The sequence below is a fragment of the Myzus persicae genome, unplaced genomic scaffold (genome assembly GCF_001856785.1).
Source record: "Myzus persicae strain clone G006 unplaced genomic scaffold, MPER_G0061.0, whole genome shotgun sequence".
Taxonomy (NCBI): domain Eukaryota; kingdom Metazoa; phylum Arthropoda; class Insecta; order Hemiptera; family Aphididae; genus Myzus; species Myzus persicae.
Genome location: NW_019103412.1, coordinates 380,077 through 399,868, shown reverse-complemented (window position 1 = coordinate 399,868; position 19,792 = coordinate 380,077). Strand labels below are relative to the sequence as shown.

The 19,792-nt window shown below is 31.8% G+C and overlaps 1 protein-coding gene across 4 annotated transcripts in view; it reads left to right on the top strand.

Moving 5' to 3' along the window:
* LOC111034449 (dentin sialophosphoprotein-like) overlaps positions 1 to 18,303 on the top strand; it is a 35,126-nt gene extending 16,823 nt beyond the window's left edge. For 2 of the 4 annotated variants that reach the window (XM_022315707.1, XM_022315708.1), the window contains 5 exons: positions 1,409 to 1,628; positions 7,510 to 7,696; positions 9,414 to 9,575; positions 14,471 to 14,605; positions 15,636 to 15,791. In XM_022315707.1, coding sequence (XP_022171399.1) covers positions 1,409 to 1,628; positions 7,510 to 7,696; positions 9,414 to 9,575; positions 14,471 to 14,605; positions 15,636 to 15,788 — 857 coding nt within the window. In that variant the 3' untranslated portion in view covers positions 15,789 to 15,791. Of the gene's footprint in view, positions 1 to 1,408; positions 1,629 to 7,509; positions 7,697 to 9,413; positions 9,576 to 14,470; positions 14,606 to 15,635; positions 15,792 to 18,111 lie in introns of those variants that run through there. The other 2 variants (XM_022315705.1, XM_022315706.1) reach the window with 2 other exon arrangements.
* Positions 18,304 to 19,792: the final 1,489 nt, after the last annotated feature.

Below are 19,792 nucleotides of genomic sequence, written 5' to 3'. Positions count from 1 at the left end.
TTTATTTCGATCTGTAGCAGGGACGGAGTATAACTAATGAATATGAATTTTGCAGTAGAGTTGTGGCATATAACGTAGTAGGGAACGTTTTCGGGAAACCTATTTCGTCGATACTCAATTTTTACGCGACTAACTAAAAAGTACATGTATTTTTTTTTATGTATCTGCTTACTACATGCATCTTAATAGTTAAAACCAAAATGTCCCAATATCTATGACGTCATACCTAAAATGTTTGTCACCATTACTTTTTGTTTTTCCTTCACATAACCGTCGGTTTAAGTTAAACCGTTTAACGATAAACGTCCGACCGCAATTTACCACCCGTCGAGTGCTCGTGCCTTATATACTAATATACTATCAAACTGAGTGCGACATGGAACCCGTCTGTGCCTCAAAACGATTTCGCGTAGATCGTTATTATCATTAATAGAGAGCGGACTTTTATGCATTAAAAACCAACCAAATATTTGCTATAAATCTTAAATATGCATACATTTATGCACTGAAATGTTTAAATGTTCAAATATGCACTTAAAAATTACCAAAAAAGACATTTATTTTCCGAATATTTAATTGAAATAACAAAATTTAAAATTATAAATCGCTACTATAAATACTTTTTTGTAAAATGTCCGTGTTTGTATGTATAGTTTAATGTATATATAAAAAAAATAAGTTCCCAAATATATTTGGGAAAACCTTCTATACCTACTAGTATACCTATTCATTTATTTCGATATTAATTGAAACTATTAAATTATTTTTTTCCATACGTATTACAAGAGTAATAATTTCAAAAATGTCTAAAAAACAAAAAGACACCAAAATATGCATTAGATAAAATATACAATTAAAATTGAAGCCCTTAAAATAAAAATGAATGGGTAATTAATGTCGATGCATGCAAAATATGCAGCATAAAAGTTTCATAGTTTAAATCGTTAAGGCATGACAAATTCTGTGTCCACTTAGCATACACGTATATAAGATTAACCAGAACAAAATATATTATGCAAATGCATACAAACCTGCAGTGTAGCCGGTACCTATACCTATATCAACTTTATGTCACCATTATAAGATATTGTTTTCAACATTAATGTCATAAAACGGCCTAAATAACGATGGGATTTATTTTTTTTCTACATTATTAGATAGGTACTTGTACATATTTTATATTTTATAATCTATTCACTCAGTGTTAATATACATTTTTGCCCTCTCAAATAAGGGGGGAGGGGGTCGGAACTCCCCGAGTCTACTTCTGAACAAAACTGTATAATCTCGACACCGTGAATATTCTTGCGCGTTTCGTGAGGACGGCGGAAGGATCGCGGTGATTAATGGGCGGCGCAAATTTGACGGGAAGAATTTTTTGTTTATTAACAATTCGGTCGATCTTCAGGTGCGATGGTCAGCAACCCGGTTACCTTGCCATCCTCGTATGTCGCCAAGTATAACAGGTTCGTAGACAACATACTGGGCCGTATCAACAAGGTGCTGAGGAAGAACTACGACCCGGTCAACGTGCGCCTGCAAACTCCCACGCAGACCACTGACAACAAGAAGAAGGGTACCACCTCTCAAAAACCAAAAACCAAACCCAAAATCGAGTCCAGAGAAAGGTAACACATTTAGCTTATGTATCAAACATAATGCATGATTGTATTTTATAGTTCAATATAGTTTGTAATACATTAATACGTAGGTTTATATTATAATATATTTCGCATGGCAGTCGATAAATCGCCTATTATCAGTGATGTATTCATAAGATTCGTGTGTTTTTACGTCTTTTTTACATAGGAAGGTATCAATGGTAAAACTTTACCATAAAAAAATATGTGTATACATGCCTTACGCACATCTTTCGAATTATCTGATACAGAAAAATAGGCTGTAAAATATTCACACATTATTATACTAATTATAATAATATTATATTATAATATGTAGCAAATTGCAACCATGTAGTAGTATAACTTTTATGAAAAACGGTCCATCAGCTTGTCTATTAACTTCGGATAAACTAACATCCATTTTTAGATGTTTAGCATTATCTTTTAGCTTAACTTCACCAGTAATAAAATATAAAATATAAAATAAAGCACAATATAGGTGTAGTTTTACTCAGTTTTAGTATATCTCAATTCATTACCAAATCGGCTTTGATATACCTCGCTCTGTGAACTAATTCGACCTAGATGGACGATTTGCTTATGGCACTCGGATTGGATACAGTGCATGATATAAATCGAACCGTTTAGTTCAAACTACTCTCGAAACTTTCTTTATATCTCTAAGAACAATTTGAAATATTCACAAAATCGGTTAAGTAGTTTCTGAATATATAAGCCACAAACATACATAGTTATCATATTTGTGGTATAAGATATAATTTATTCATTCGAAGTCATAAGCGCGGGAATTTGATGTATACTTTTACCTCATCTACCCGAGTATATATACTATAATATATAAATATAATATAAAATATCAACCAATAACAATCATAACCATACACAAATTTGTATTATTTAGGTAGAATAGGTAGATAATACTTTAGTCATTTTAGTTATTTGATGGATGTCTACAGATTTTGGAAATTACCACCGAAGTCAAAACAGTACAAAAATATTATTAGTTACGTGCATCCAAACTCCAAAAGAAATTATTGTCGTAACACTTAAAAAAACCGTAGTTGCTTTTTAATCTTTGTATAAAAATTATAAATTAATAATAATAATTATGTCTAATAGCAAAATATTATGTTTCGATAACACTTATAAACAAATTATTGTCAAATAATATAAGTCTGAGACCCTAGTGGATGTATTTTTGAACAAATGTATCCTGTACAGTATAGGTTCAGTATTGTCATTATCCTGTTCCTGTCGTTTTTCTTCGTTAAATGAAATATATAAAATCTATTATGTAATATAGTTATTAAGTGGTATATATTGACACACTGTAAAACAGTAATCAAATTTGAAATAATCCATAACATAGATAATCATTATATTATGTATTATAAAGAATAGTTCAGAAAAAAAAATCTCGATATAAAATTATGTTAACATTTTTGTCTACATAACACGGGATTTGAGAACAAATATTTCAATGGGAAACACAGCGATAAAAAATATGTTCTTTTATCTGAACTATTTCATTGGTTTCAATAGTTAATAAATAAATTATACTACCTACGAATATTAACTAGATAAATATTCAATTAAATTGCTGTACGAATATTTTTGGAGTCTGAAATAGACGGCGACGGTAAAAGATCAATACTGAAAGTTTTGAGTGTTCAAATGCACACAAACCATATTATAGTGTTCGTAAATATTCAAAAATGGGAGCCAAAAATTAGTTTAGACTAATACCCTTTTATTTGTTTATTTTTTTAATATAATAAACTATTGAAGTATTATTTCATCTTCACTGTCACTCTTTCAAATTATAGTCCTTGTATAGCCCCTGCTTGATGCTCATCACTACACCCGGCCTCTATAGTATATATCATGTGCGATTCTAAATCTCTAGCTTGGTTTTCATTCTATATCGTCGTAGAAAAAGATGAATCCTCTTAATTTTTTCAAAATATCTTATCTAAATTCTCAATGTCACCCAATTGAATTCAAACATTATATATTCAAAAGATTGGTCTCAATTAACACAATTAAATTTATTAATACAATATTTATAAATTCATTTTATATTATAATAAAACAGACAATAGTTTAAAAAATACACAGCTACTATTTTGTACACAATTGTTTACAAAACAAATAATACAATACTTGTTAGTCGTCTACTTTATAGTTGAGTTGGAGAGTAAGATACTAAAAATGACTGATTTAAACGCGATGATAAATATTTGCCGGAACGCTGAGTATGATTGAATTAATAAAATTAAGATATTTTACTTTATAGATTAAAAAGATATTAGATCAATATTTATACTATTTTAAATGGTTGACTGAAAGTAGAAAATATTATTAAAGCTATAGTGTTAGCTTTTATGATGACTAGATCACTGTTATCACTTTATCTCTCGTCGATGTGATATGTTATAATTATTCATGGTTAGGTTAGTTATGATTATGGATTTCCCAAACACAAAATATACTGAATGTACCTATTTAAGTTTTACATTATACTCATCAAAAACTTTTTAATCGGGTTTTTAATTATTTTTTGCTTTTATTTAAGGCATTTTATTAAGCTTTGTAGTGTTTAGGCCTAATAAGCATAAACTCGTAATTTTTTGGCATTTTTCTTGTTTTTAAACCATTTAAATCCACGCCCTAGATATTATCATCAAAGTTTTTAGGCGTAAGTATTAATCAAGTTTCGTGTTCTATACAATATCATACACCTGCCTAACAATGTATATACGTAACAAATATTAATTGTACAAACGTTTGATGCACGCCATTTGTTTGGGTTGAGACGATTGCTTTCGAATTTTAATTTCAGTTTCACGCACTCGTTTATAATTTGTCGACGGCGTGACGACACGTGTTCGTACAAATTAATTTTACTACAGCAGTCGAATTACACATAATATACGTGTATAATGATGTTGTATAGTAATGCAGTGTTTAAAACTCGCGTATCTAATTCATTTCTATACGACACTATAGCGTTTTGTCGCGAGTTTAAGAACGTGCTTAAAAGTGTACATAAATACATGTAGTAAACGTCCCAGAAAACCTATTACCAAGTACTCATACAATACAGTAGCAACGCGCTGGGTTCTATGTACAACAATCGAAACGTCACGACGAATGCGAACGTTTATTCAAATAACAATGCGTCGTTTTCAACTGCACGGGGCCTAAAATACAATATTATATTTATACATGATTTTCGAATACACACACTTCAGCTGCAGTGAGCGAGCCTTCTCTTCCACCCGAGAGCACTGCACAGTTGTACTTGTGCCGTGGAGACCGACGTAGTATCCGCCACTATAATATAACCTGTTAAAAACAATAACTGCGTATTAAACGGTCCAGTGAAATTGTCATACAAAGGGTTGTCCGGTTTTGAATTTGGACGGGAGAAATTCCCGAGCGATCGGGTTAAAAGCCAGTTTTTAATTATAACGATATCGATGGGCGAGAGACAATTATTCGATTTTTCCCCTTTTGCACCAATGAATTTATCCCAAACTAAATAGGAAAACGTCAATCACCCCGAAGAATATCATAACAAAACATTTATCTACCTAACTTATCTGCAATTATTATTGATGTATGCGACTAGCATTTTGTTTGTAATTTATTTAAATATCTACGACCAGTTATGACCCATACATTTATTTTTCCACACAAACCATGTCTGATACCAAAAATAAAGACGAGTGATGATGCTGCTTCCGTTCACGGTGCAATTTTGTCAAAATATAGACTTGTATAAAATTTTAGTTAGTATAATTATGTGTTATTAGCTAAATTGAATTGTCTTTACTTTTTTTTTTCCGGTCGAAATACAATACTCTTGTAGCCACAGACAAAGACAGTTGTCGAACACGACACTATTGTATACGTCTAATTTAACGCCGACGGACTCAATTCGTTGATTCGGGACACAACTCGTAAACACATCACTTTAGTTTTCACGCGACACACATATTACTTTGTGTCTGGAATTTGGGACACACGTTGTACAGTCGGAGCCTATTATATCTTAGACGCCACGACGTTGGATTTGAACAATTTCACTCCAACTGTAGACCGTGCTCGGCAACGATGCATGTACCTATCATATAAATTTAAACCGGGAATGCTAATTTAAAATGTTAATAAATCCTAATCTGTCATATTTTTAACTGCAATCGGAGACGTGGGATTAAGACTTTACGAAAAGTCTTCTTTTTTTTTTTTAAGCGCATTAGTACATTCCGCGGCCGCTAATATTATATGGTTGCTGTATAATATTTTTGAGTTATTTCCTGTAAGACTCGAGGGATTGATTTTATCGTGAATAATTTATAACTCTACAGAGAAATATATGTATATAATACCATATAATTGTGTTACCACCTGCTGCCATATAATACATACAACATACCCTTTCTCGGAAAAACGGTGCAAATCCACAACCCTTCGGGCTGTGCGCATTTATCCAAAACCGTATTAGACGCCAGCCAAATGTGTCGAGATGTGGCGCTCGCTTAACCACAACTGACAGCGACATTATATACCTACTATGTGGTATATACCTAGCTATATATTATTACATCGGTACACGTATATTGTTTATAATGCCCCGGGTTGGAAGAACATAACGATCCTTCGACTGCTAAATACATATTTTGTACATAGTTAGTTTTTGAAATTGGACTGTGTGAAAACTATATAATAACAAAATCGTCAGGTTGGATTAAATAATATCTTCTGCGCTTGACGCTTTTCGGTGTTATAACATAATATCCGGAGAAAAAAACAAAAAGTTCGTCCGTACGAAAGGGTTTATTACTTTACAGCACAATAGATTCGTACATTAAAGCTCGTTGGCAATATTATTTTCTACAATACAAAAACAATATCAATTTCCCCAGTCAAAACTCTCGATAATTCAAGCGTAACTTTTTGCTTTTAATGGAAACGAGGATACATTTTTTTTTTCATTACATTTTTCGTTTGACGGTGTTCCAGTAGCTATTATTATTTTCACTATGATTTTTATTTGTTTGCCTCTTTCGTTCTTTGACAACAAAAAAAATATTAACAAAATAATATCGCAAAATATATATTTATAGTATACTTAGACGGACGCCTTTATATATTTAGCATTTAATGTTTATAACGTTCGAAGTTCACCGTAATCAGCAAGTTCAAACCTACTGTAAACATGCAAATTAAACATTATTTGCGTCAGTGCAGATATTTTACAGGGATTCTGATTATGCTATAACATTATTTAACCTTGCGATGTTGAGCACCTTCAATACTATTTAGACTGGTAGTTAGTTTCATGGAGTAAGTCTCATAGTTTCACTTTAAATCTTACCTAGCACATATAAGAAATTATCATTTACTCGGTCATCAGTTCTAATAATACCCTAAAATTATTTGTTTAACAATATTGACCTGTATCCTCGGCTGGTTTGAACTTTTTAACAAAGCCGATGATGAGTTTGTTTCCCTACACTGCTTTCCCAAATTAATTTCAAAGTTTTCGCACGACAGAAGAGAATCCAATTTCCAATTCTATATATTCTTCCACTTATTATATTTGTCATATTCTCCGTTATCTCATCTTTTGCGACTAGCAAATGAAAACCCCATTAGATTTCTGTTTTATTATTTAGGTAAGCATAAATTATTATTTAAATTTTTAAGTAATTATCGCTAAATAAGTTATATAATTCATTATTGATGTGTGCACCTATTATTATTGTTTCGTTCGGCTTCTGCCTGCAGTGAAGTTATAAGTAAATAAATATTGCAAAAGTTTGTACATCGTGTAAATCATATTGTTATTTTTTTTAAGCGTCCGACAGACGGAAGTGTCAAAAAACGGCACCGTAGCAGCTCCGGCGACGGAAAAGTCAGCGACCCCTGTTCCACAGCATCCGACTGCAGTGAACGGCACATCGTCCCGGGCGCAGCGCAAACACCACAAACACGATAGGACGTCAAAGGCGCAGAACAACAAGCCCAAAGTCACCAAAAACAAGGTATGTAATATATAGACGTTAGATAGGCGAGCATTTTATGCCCTCGTCCTTATCATCACTACCCCCAACAAGTATACAACATTTGAAGTGGGTAGGTCCGGACCTACTTTCCTCTATACGTGTACACCACATAGGTACCCAGATATGGACCACCTCACCATCCCTTAAAATCTCAAAGGTTAGCTTAGGTAAATGTATAATACGACAAACCGTGTATTTATAATAAATTTCATAAAGTCCAGAATAGAATCCTGCGCAGTTCCCTTCAACTCTAGTATAATATACAACACTATTAAAAATGCAAGCACCCTTTTTATACCATTTTAAAATACTTTTACTTATATTCGAAAATTCGTACCTTAAACAGTTTTACATATTACTTGGTGAATATAAACAGTTGGGTATTAAGTTTTTACCTGAACGTACATGCGTATTATAAATACCTAAACAAACAAAGTTTATAAAAATACCTTTCAGTAAAGTTTATATTTTAGTATGTACTACACAGTGTACAGTGTAGACCATAATAATATAATCTTGTCATTTACGAAACGACCCTCTAACAGGTACAGCTGACAAATAATGTAATAATTTAAAAGCAAATCATGGTGTAGTTGAAAAAAATAAAATCAATCGATTCAATTAAATTTAATATCCGGATTCAAATTAAAAATTGACGGCTAACAACAACCACGCGTCGTTATAACGGATCCGGATAAAGTATAATAACATTACATAGGTAAACTATACCAACCCCTAACCGAGCCGTAATGTATATACCACCGATATGCGCTTTCACAATATATTGTAATGGGAGGAATGGTATACGCGTAGACGGGTCGTCTGTACACAGGTTGGTACACGTGAACATGTAAAGGCGGAGACCGTCCTTTCACCACTCGTGGCGTACCTACTACATAGCCATATAGGTACTAATATTATGAAACTATACACGTCCACAACCCCAATCAATTAAATTGCTATCGTTATATTTTATAATTAGGGCTGGAAATTTGATGTCCTAATAAAACTAAGAAAACGCCCTAAAAATGCATTAATATCCTATAAATGTTTAATAACTGGATATAGTAAATAATTTTATAAAATTCACAAAAAAATGTAGAAAAAATATTATTTGTATAAAATGTCCAAAAATATGTTATTTTAACAATTTAATATAATAATTTGGTGATACTCTATTGATTTTAAGTTATTCAATTTGATTTATTTATGATCAGTGATAATATAAAATGACCACTACACAGGTATCCTGTTGACCCGTATCAGTTTTATTAGTTATATGGAATTTCAAATACAATTGGATATGAGATTAAAAATGCTTTAGATGATTTACAATTTTTAATTGTTCATGTTTATAGCAGAAAGTTATATAATTGTGGAAAATTCCATTAATATTGAAACGGAATTTATCACATTTAATTTTACGTTCAAATCATAAAATTGAAAAATGTTCATTAATAACCAAAAAATGTAAAATAGGATTCGGTTATCTATTCTAAGTTTCTAGCATGAAACAGGTCTGTATCAGAACGAGAATCGTACAGGTACTTGACACTAGCAAAAATTTCAAGGTACATAGAAATCCGGGGCTTGTTTATAATTACATTTTAGGCACAGTCCATGTTATAATATTTTAACACATTATTATCGATCATTCGTAATAACTAATATTATTATTATCGTTCACTGATTTTAGCCAGCCGCCAAGCCTCATAGTCCGCCCAGAGCCAGAGCTACCATGTACGGACTGAGCAGTCTGCGAAGGGACGGAGATGTCACAGTGAACGTGATGAACAGTCACACAACGGTGAAGACCAAGTTTTTGGTCGGTCCGCTAACTTTGAAAGTCGAAAAAGAGGTAAGTTTTGTTGATTTCGTTTCCGATACAGAAAATAATTATTAACTAATTACATACAATGTGCATAGGAATCCGGACGCTCGACTTTTGCTATTATTTGTTACCTATATAAATTTGTACTCGACGATTTTACTCATAGGCTAAAAATGTAGTGGATGAAGGTGGGGGCATTGCACATACTGAAAGAAAGTATATCTCTAATACTTATGGGCTTAGGCAACTTTAAGTGTAACCGCCTACTTAAATATTGAATCAGGAATTACTTATTTGCTTTTGTTTAGAATCATTGTCTACAGAACAATTAATAAAAAATTATTTGATTGACTTGTAACCTTAACCATAGTTTTAGATTTTAATTTAACTTGAACGGTGTACCTATCACATTTTAATTAACTGATCATTTAAAAACTAAATAATTACAGGGGACAATTCTTCTAATTAACTTATTAAAGTTCATTAAGAAATTAACTACTTAATTAGTCTAGTAATACTTAAAAAAAACTATTTTTTTAACTACCTAGGTATAGTTAACCCAGCCTTTGTTGGTAAATTGTTAGAGTGATTAAAGGGCGTCTTCTCCTCCTCTGATATACTTTTGGACCCGATTGACAAGGTGTTTTTACATTATCTCTTCGCCCTTTCCCACAAAAAAATAGCTCCAAGTTACGCGGCTGGTATATAACCCATAATACACTGCGCCGTCCTTTTGACAACAAAGAAAATAACATTTATAGATAGGAATATAGAAACGTAGGTACGTAGTTTAATCTCTGATAACCGTGGATTTATATGTACTTAAGAGTGAATTTACAGCATCCATAGAATTTATATAATGATATTCAGATCAACATAATACTATATTAAGCGTATGGCCCGGTATGGGTACCTTATATACCTACGTACCTGCAGTAATGAGTGCTTCTATTGTTACTAGCGACTTCGCGTTCCGGCCATCTAAATAATATGTAAGCAATTGGAATTAAATGATTTTGATTTTTTTTTTTAACCAATTTTCCGGTCCAATCATATTATTTCAAATTCCAAATTTAAACTCAAACAACTGTATAATAATATGTGTATATGCAAGTACTCTATTTAAATACGGTCCATTTGTAAAGGTAAAAGGACGGAATAGGCTACTTTAATGTTTAATTCAAAATACCGATCATGCATCAATCGATTTCGCCGTATTTTGATTTTTTTTCTCCGTTGACATGTTTTTGTGTTTAGTGAATAGGTACTGTTCGATATATTCGCATGCGGTTAGAAAAAAATATGTATAATATTCTACGAAATATGCCGCATGCTCGGTATTTTGAATTAAATATTTTTTTACTTCTGTTCTACATTTTTTCGACGTTTTTTTTCGTGTACAAATGTCATTCTAAAAAAATATTTTATTATTTTGAATTTACATAAGTGCCGAAGTTACGTACTTTTTTAATACTACTTTTATACACTCTTATTTTAATAATAATTATTATTATATTAGTATACGCGAAAATGCATATCGAAGGCGTGCTGGCTGCTTCGAACATGTTTTGCATAATTTTTACGTTTCGCAACAATAAAAATACTATCCATTTTTATTTATCAGCCCTCTGAGCCCGCAGAACGTGCGTGATGTACAGCTCGAGCTTTGCGCGCAATATTTAGTTAGAATTCATCGTGACTACTCTGCACCACCGCAACAGTGACCACGTCTCTACTGCCAATTTATGCTTGAAATAAAAAGAAAAAGAAACTAATTACGGGACATGTTATTGTGTGGATAGTTGAAATGAAAAGTACGCTTCTCGGTGCACAATAATGACTCAGGACGATGTAGTGTGTCCAGTCGTCTTTTTTTTAGAGAAAGGATCTGGGAAAATGATAAAAATAAATAGAGCATGCTTGATATCGACTGCTTTGATATAGTTATAGTCATTCGAAACTCGAACAATAATTCTATATTAATTTATTATAAATACCTACAATATCCTTAATCTGCAGTGTAGACAAAATATTGTTTTGAAAATTATTTGTTTTTAGAATTTAAAATAATTTATTCTATTGGTTACTTTAATAAGTTTGAAAATTAAAGTTCGTTTACCATTACAACACACAAGGAGAAGGGTTAAATTTAAGTTTACAAATATTTTTATATTAATCATTTCCATGCTTACAAGAAAAATTAAATTAACCTAAAGTCTAAAATATAATTTTATGGAATAGTCGTTGTCTCGCACTCTGGCAAATCACTCCATAAATCTATAACTCATATTATTTTTGTACAGGTATAAAATTACTATATAGTACAATATTATATTTAAGTATTGCACAAATAAGAATAAAATATTTTTATTTACTCCAAACTATAACTTATTACTTTTTAAAAGTTTATTTCTTAATAATAAAATGTTGGAAAATTAAGAACCAATTTTATTTTATACTTCTATAAAATGTCTGTATAAAATATTATTGAAGACTGTTTTATGAAATATTAAAAACTATTTTTTTTTAGTAAAGGAAACTAAAGGTAAAAAAAAAAGTTTTTATAAAGGAAATAAAATATTTAAACCGTGTTTGTCATAAATAAAACGTTTTAGCCTATATTAATATATTTTGTAAACATTTTATAAAGTAGTATTTTACTCATAAGCCATATCACAATATAATGTAGTCTTAACCGGTAATACATTTAGTAATGTTAAACAAAAAATTGATGTTCTGTAAAATTCGACAGTATTATAAATCTATAAAAGATATTATATTATCACACGGCACCTGCTTTGTATCGTCTGAACGCCACAATATTTATTTTTATATTTATTGACAAGCGATAATCGGCGTGTGGCAGTATTAAACTATGTTCCTATCCGTTTTACGAAGTTCAATATTATTATAAAACACTTTATTTCGCATTATAACATTATAGTTAATGTGTTACAAATATGAACCCACTATATTTTAATACACGTGTGTGGTTCGGTCGAAAACCTCGACGTGCGTCTCCACAAACCGAATTATTCGGGAAGAAAAAAAAAACGGGAAAACCTTAAGAAAAAAAAACCAGGAATTTTACGGCGCACCGACTTTGGTGTAAATTGCGTTGCGGGTGATACGCCGGATAAAGCGTTTCAGGTCTGATACTTTCGAGATCATAAATCTTAACGCCACCACCACCACCACGACTGCCGACAAGGCGACCGAAGTGCGTGTTTTCGTTAACGAGCTGTGTTACAGGCCCTGCGATGCTACTGCAATTTCAGTATATGTATATACCTATCGTATATTTCTCTAAATTTTCAGCCACACCGGACTAGTATACCAGTACATAATAATATTGTTAATATTATATAATATTGTGTACGGCGTTATACGAATAATATAAATACATAATATTATATATATAGATTTTTTATTTATTCAACTTAAGCATCGCCTTCTATGTCCATTAGCATTTTTTTCGGGTTGTCACGGTTGATTGAGCGCGATGAGCCGTCACTAAAAGCCCGGGTGGCCACCCATCCGAGAGTTAGTGACGGCGGACGACGCTTGACCGCAGCACACACCAGTGACGGGGCCAACCCGCGTGCCACGTCAGGCCCCGTAATATTATCATATGCTTATTAGTTATTAAGTTTGTGTTTTGTACAATATTATGAGCCTCAAGAGACGGGCGCAAACAGTTTTGTGATGTTAAATTGTTGTAGTCAAACAGCGTCCAAGCTATAAATTTACATAAAGTATGCTATGATAATTGCATGTGCCTACTAGATATATTATACCACAGCTGCACATATTGTTTGCCTCTTTGAAGAGATCTATTAAAAACGTCCAGTACACAGCTCATATAGTTGCACAATATAAACCACGACCTGAGTATAATGGTGACTACCTATATAAAATATACTAAATAATAATATACCTACGTATATTATAATAAATAATAATAATTATACGTGCATAATATATGTGCACTACATAATATTAAATGTATCATGACTTTAATGTATAATACATGATAAGTAATAGCCGGTGTATATTGGGTATTTTCGAGTTGTACTACTTATGCATAGTATTTATTTTATTATTTATATTAAAAGCCCCCATGGCTCGGTAGAAGTTGCGTCCAGATGTGTAATTTCAATAAAAAAAACTGGTGTGCATAAGCCTAAAAAGTGTAACGTTTATGCCAGGCGTGTAGCCTGGGGATGGTGACTTACGATATATGTATATTTGATAGGTTATTCTAACTTTTTAAATTCACGTCGAGTTGACAAAAAAATACCCACCCGTTTTTTCTACAAAATGTTCTTAATTATTTTAAAGCAGAAAAACACGACGCAGACTGTGGTGCATAGGTAGCACTTAAAGTCATAAATCAGAAAAATAGCGTTCGAAGGAGGTAGTGATAGATAAAAATAAAAACTTAGAACGTTATAAGATTGCCCGAAAAAGTAGTCACCGACTTAAATTCTATCAGTTTCAAGCTCTGCATATTTTAATGTTCGTACGATATTTATATGGGTACGTATTATGTAACTAAAGGACTATTTTAATCACAGAATGACGTAGTCGTGTGACTATAAATTATAATCTAAACATTTACAATGTACCTACTGTTACTGCAGTCTGTTAATTAATTGAAAAGTCGGTATCCCCTTTTAATCATTTTTACACATTTTTTTTTGTGTTGTTGTTGTAAATAATTGTGATAAAGGGAACCATTAGTCATATGGGTACTCATGTATTGCGTTAAAATAATTGTAATACATCATAAACTGGGATTATTTACTTTTCAATTATTAATGAACCTACTGCAGTATAAATGTATGATAGTGTACTATATTATTTATATTAAATCGTCATCTTCGTAGTTTATTAATTGGGTTCGTCTTTTATTTTCATAGTTCGGACGAGGTGCCAAAAAAGAGCTGAGATCGGCGACTGCCACCACCGGGGAACTGGTCGGCCGACTTAACATGCGAGTGCTTACCGGCGGCGCAGCCACGCTGCACTCCATCCGCGTTCACCAGCCAAAACAAGTACACGACAATGTTTTCCGACAGACAAATAATAATATAACAATATAATACTATATACATATAATTACTATTAATGTAATTTATGTTCGTTAATATTATATTATAAGTATATAAGATTTAACAACGGTGATGGGTTAGGACACACTAATATTGCTTCGCAGAATGGGGTGTGGATATCAAAGTTTTGCCCGAACGCCTTGAAAATATGGATTTTGTTATTATTTTTCGTACATCGCGTGATCATAATAATAATAATAATAATAATAGATAACCGTGATTATATTTATTAACGCGGGTCCATTGCGGCAGTTAACGCTAAAGATAGGTAAACAGTTGTATGGAATGAGACCATCAGATCTTTGTTTTTACGTTTTTCATACAAGCCGTGGAAACATTAAACGCTTACACATATTTCGAACGATTAAATGATTTAACACCTAACTGCACAAGTTGCATTATTCGGTCTCATTTTGTAAAATGTTAAGTCCCGCCCAAAATTGACAAGTCAAAATCGTATAAACAATATTAAGCTCTACAAATCTATTATTGAAAATTCAATCCAAAATTGTCATTATACGCGTACCTTATTTTTTTCCTCGAACATATTGTGCATATTATTATGTTAAGACGTCACACTCATTACGAAAATAAATATCGGGGGGAATCATAGTACTATGATCGAAGTTATCGTTGAACAAAAATATATTTTAGCCGAAATGATCACATTTTTAGGTCACACATAATATTATAATACACATACAGCTGATATCGTGTGGATTATCGTACCGAAAAAACGTTTGCACGTACCAACCTCACGTTTTTCGTCGCTATACCTTAACAACGTGGTAATATTATAACAACAATAAATAATAATAATATAACAACAAGACCGTAATGGAAGAAGCAACTGGTGTGCACAACACGTGCATGCGGTGAATGGTCGGCGGGCGCGTGCTTTGTACATATTACCGCACCGGTTAGGGACCCAAACGAGACGTTTTTGCCGAACGTTAATGCTTAACGGTTTTAGCTGCAGATCGACAGCCAGGACGACCACGACAAGACTAGGGAGTACGTGTGGAGACGGTCCAACATGATCGCCCACCTCGTGTCGCAGAAACTGACGTTCGCCACGAAGTCCATGTTGCAACCGGTCCCGCACAAGACGGCCTCTAAACCATAGTAGGTGTGTTGGACGACCACGCTACGTGTTCGCAGTGCTATACTGTGATACGCGCATGTTACAATAATATAATATATTTTACATCGTGCCAGAGTGTAAAAGGTCAGAACCCCTCCCCCAATCCCTGGGTAACATTTTAATCTCATCTCAATATTTTTTTTAAACGCCAAGTATACGTCACGATAAAACCGATCGAAAACGTTTTAAACAATTATTGTCATAACTCAATTATAGGTTTGTGTACAAGATATACCAGAAACCTACTGAACCGCGGCCTCTGTTTAGGCGACTGGTTGTGTCTCGACAACAGTAAATATTAATACATCAAAAATAGTGTATCTTTCGAACGCAATATAATATATTATTACGAATTGTATAATATATGCCTACTATAACAAGGTTCAGGGAATTCAATGATTTTACATTAGTATTGTGAAACAGAATAGACACCATTGCAATATAACTGTGTGGTCTGGTGTGGCGAAGTGATTGGCTTCAGTCACAAAAACGTGTACATTTTACTATTTTTTAATAAGTACACTAGAGTACAATGCGTGTACCGACTTATCAAATTTCTTTACTGTTGTCTATTAACAATGCATTGTGTAGGTACGCAATCAGTTGTATGCCTGTATAATGGCACCCTTAGCACTTCAGCGCCCCTAGCACCCCGCCACTGTAGTGATCGACTTCATAACAAAAGAATAGACCATCATAACGAATAAACCGAATAAATGAATAATATAACAACACTTACAAGACAATAGAATCGTGCCACAAATTGTATAACCAGCCCTAAAAATCTACAGTTCGGACCTTCAATATTATAAAACATGTATACGCTGTTACTGTGCTATATTGTAGAGGGCGGTTAAACGCGGGTGATGTATAATATATATATATATTATATATAGGGACTAATAGGGTGTATAACTGAAAGACATGACATATTTAATTGTAGTTTCGACGTAAAATTATCAAATCCTCCGGCAGCACCCTGTCACCATGATGTATAAATGTCTGAACCTCTACTTCTTCCTGTTTTCTCGTTTTATGTATAGTAAAAGAGTAGAAGAGAAATTAATCTTTATATGGGTACATCGTACGCATATTCATATTGAAAGTAAATTATGTAATAGGAATGCATTTATTCGACAATATTATTACTTATTAGTTAAATCGTAGTGCAGCAATACGTTAGACACATATACGCAGCAGAGGGCCAAATAAAATAATATCGGCAAAAACTAAAATTTTATTTTAAATGTCAGCCATAAATTTGAATTTTAATTGCCTATTATTCTGACAATATATGTGCATGAAACGTTGAATTTCAACAGTAATTTTGTTTAATTTATCATTTTGGTCATCTACCTATAATATTATAATACAATAAAATTTCATAAAATAATACATAGGTACACATCATCTATAATTAATCAACCAAAAATTGTTCTAAAAAAGGGTATTCTACGTTTTATGTCACAAATACATCTTTATACAACTTGATAATTTGTACTAATATTAATAATATTCCACCAATCTAAGACTTAAACCTCGGCTACCACATGATATCCTACTAGAACCCAAAGAAGACACTTCATTCTCAGATTCCGACTTGATTTATAAGCTAACCAAAATAGATCATTGTAATTTTGTAAATCTCTGTACAAATAATATTGTAATCATATTAATCATAAATCGTATATATATTGTACCTAACATTGTAAAAACACTTGGTGTATTGACACAGTAAATTAATAAACATAAAAATAATTAATAATATTCAATAAATAAATAAATAGATGTAGATTACGAAAAATAACAAAATATTATTTTACCTATCAATTTTCTGTCAACTTTACGTTCAATATTCGTTGTTGAGAGAGCTTATATTATATTATGGTTATTTTTTTTATCAAAGAGCATTCATTAGACACAATATTGCAACCCTTGTATGCAAATAGTTCTCGGTATGGGTGCTGCCTAACTGCGTTTTTGTTTGTTTTTATGTACAGCATTTTGGGTGTCAGCGTTGAACCCAAAAACGGGTCATCAGCTTTTTACGATTACAATAATAATAATATAAAGCGAGAGGATAAAATACATGCTGTTTTAAAAGGGACGTTCCTACCTATATATTATTATATATACGCTCTGAGAGAGATGATTGCTTTATTATTTACTAGGAAACCGTTAACACCTTGTAAGGACTAAGGTGTAATAAAAAAGACCTGTAAAACGCTATAGCATAAAATCGGGGCACGATCGTAAAGTGAAATTATTGTAAATTTTTTTTATCATTTTTTTTTTTTTTTTTCAGAAATGGAGTTCAACCGTACTCAATGGCTGATTAAATGTTAAGATTTTTTCACTATTTATTTATTTTTATATTTATATATATATATATATATATTTTTATTTATTAATTTATTAAAATACATTATAATATACCTATTGTATTTCAAGTCTGTACGACAACATTTTGTAGAATAAATTATTTTATACTCTCATAGATTGATTGTTTTTTATTTATTTTTTGAAAGTTCATACATCTACTGTTAAACTTTCATGGGTAGTTTCATCACAGCTATACTACTATGTAATCAAATTACATATATTATTAACTTATTTTACTTTTTTATAAAATTACGTTTTCACTTTATTAAAAACGTAATATTTATAAAACTTAACACAATTATATTGTGTGTAGGTACGTGAATAAATAACATGAATTGTAGATAATTGATAATATGATGTACCTACCTATACTCGATGTATTCACTATACATATATTAATATTAATGACGTCAAAAGTAAATACGCAGTGGCTGTACAAACTAACATGTATATATATATATAGTATGTATAATGTATATATACCTACGCCACGGCTAGTTTAAAGTTTAAAAAAAGGTGGGAAACCAATTTATCAAAATCCCTTTATTTCGTTATCATTTTTCATCGGTTTTATTAGATTATATTTAACCTAATTAATTGCGCATATAAAGGTACGTGCACATAATACTGAATACTGATACAGTGATTCTGTTATTATTATTTCAATCACAATATACAATGCATAATGCAAAATTAAATAATATATTAATTTTTTATTCAAATTTCTTTAAGTGTTAGTTTTAAAAATTGATATTTTATAGGCACCTACTTAAAATAATCATAAACTAATAAAATATATTAAAATTTTGCTTTCAAAAAATAAATACAATGTTTTTGTACAAAAGTGGTAATAAAAGATAAATTACAGAAAATAAAATTACTACGCGGATATCCGTTTGAGATAATACCTATTATGACTGTATACGAAATATAATAGATTTCTCGAATTACTTTAAATGTGAATATCGGTTTTTTTTATCTTATTATTAATTAAATAAATACACTCGTGACTCGTATTGAACGAGTGTAGCGTGTACTTACATCGAGTTTTATAAACTTTTCCACAAGCGGCTGAACAAATTTTATTTTATTTATACAAATTATTTTCAGATGCTGCAATATTATTTCTGTGTCAATTATAATATTATGATAATAATTATTTATTATGTATTAGACGACATAGTCACCAAATATTTGCTTTAATTTTAATAGGGTTACATAATTTAGCGGTGACGGCTTGTGGGACATCCTGCAGCAGTGTACGATGACGATTACTGATTAGTGTTTAGACGTCGTGCGACCTTTCGACCGACCGTGTGATATGGTTCGACGGCCATCATATAGGAGTTGACAACGCGCCATGAACGTCAAAACGTCAGACAACATCAAACATGATGATAATATTATAATGCAATGTGGGATACTATTTAATATGTATATATTGTATACCTATATAGCGTTACTGTTATTTGTAATCCTTGCCGCCGCCGCCATACTTATATCAGATCGTCAAACGAGTGAACCTAACCTATCATAAAATAAATATAATAATATACATGCAATCAATATAGCAATCACCGAACTCGTTAAAAGTGTATATAATA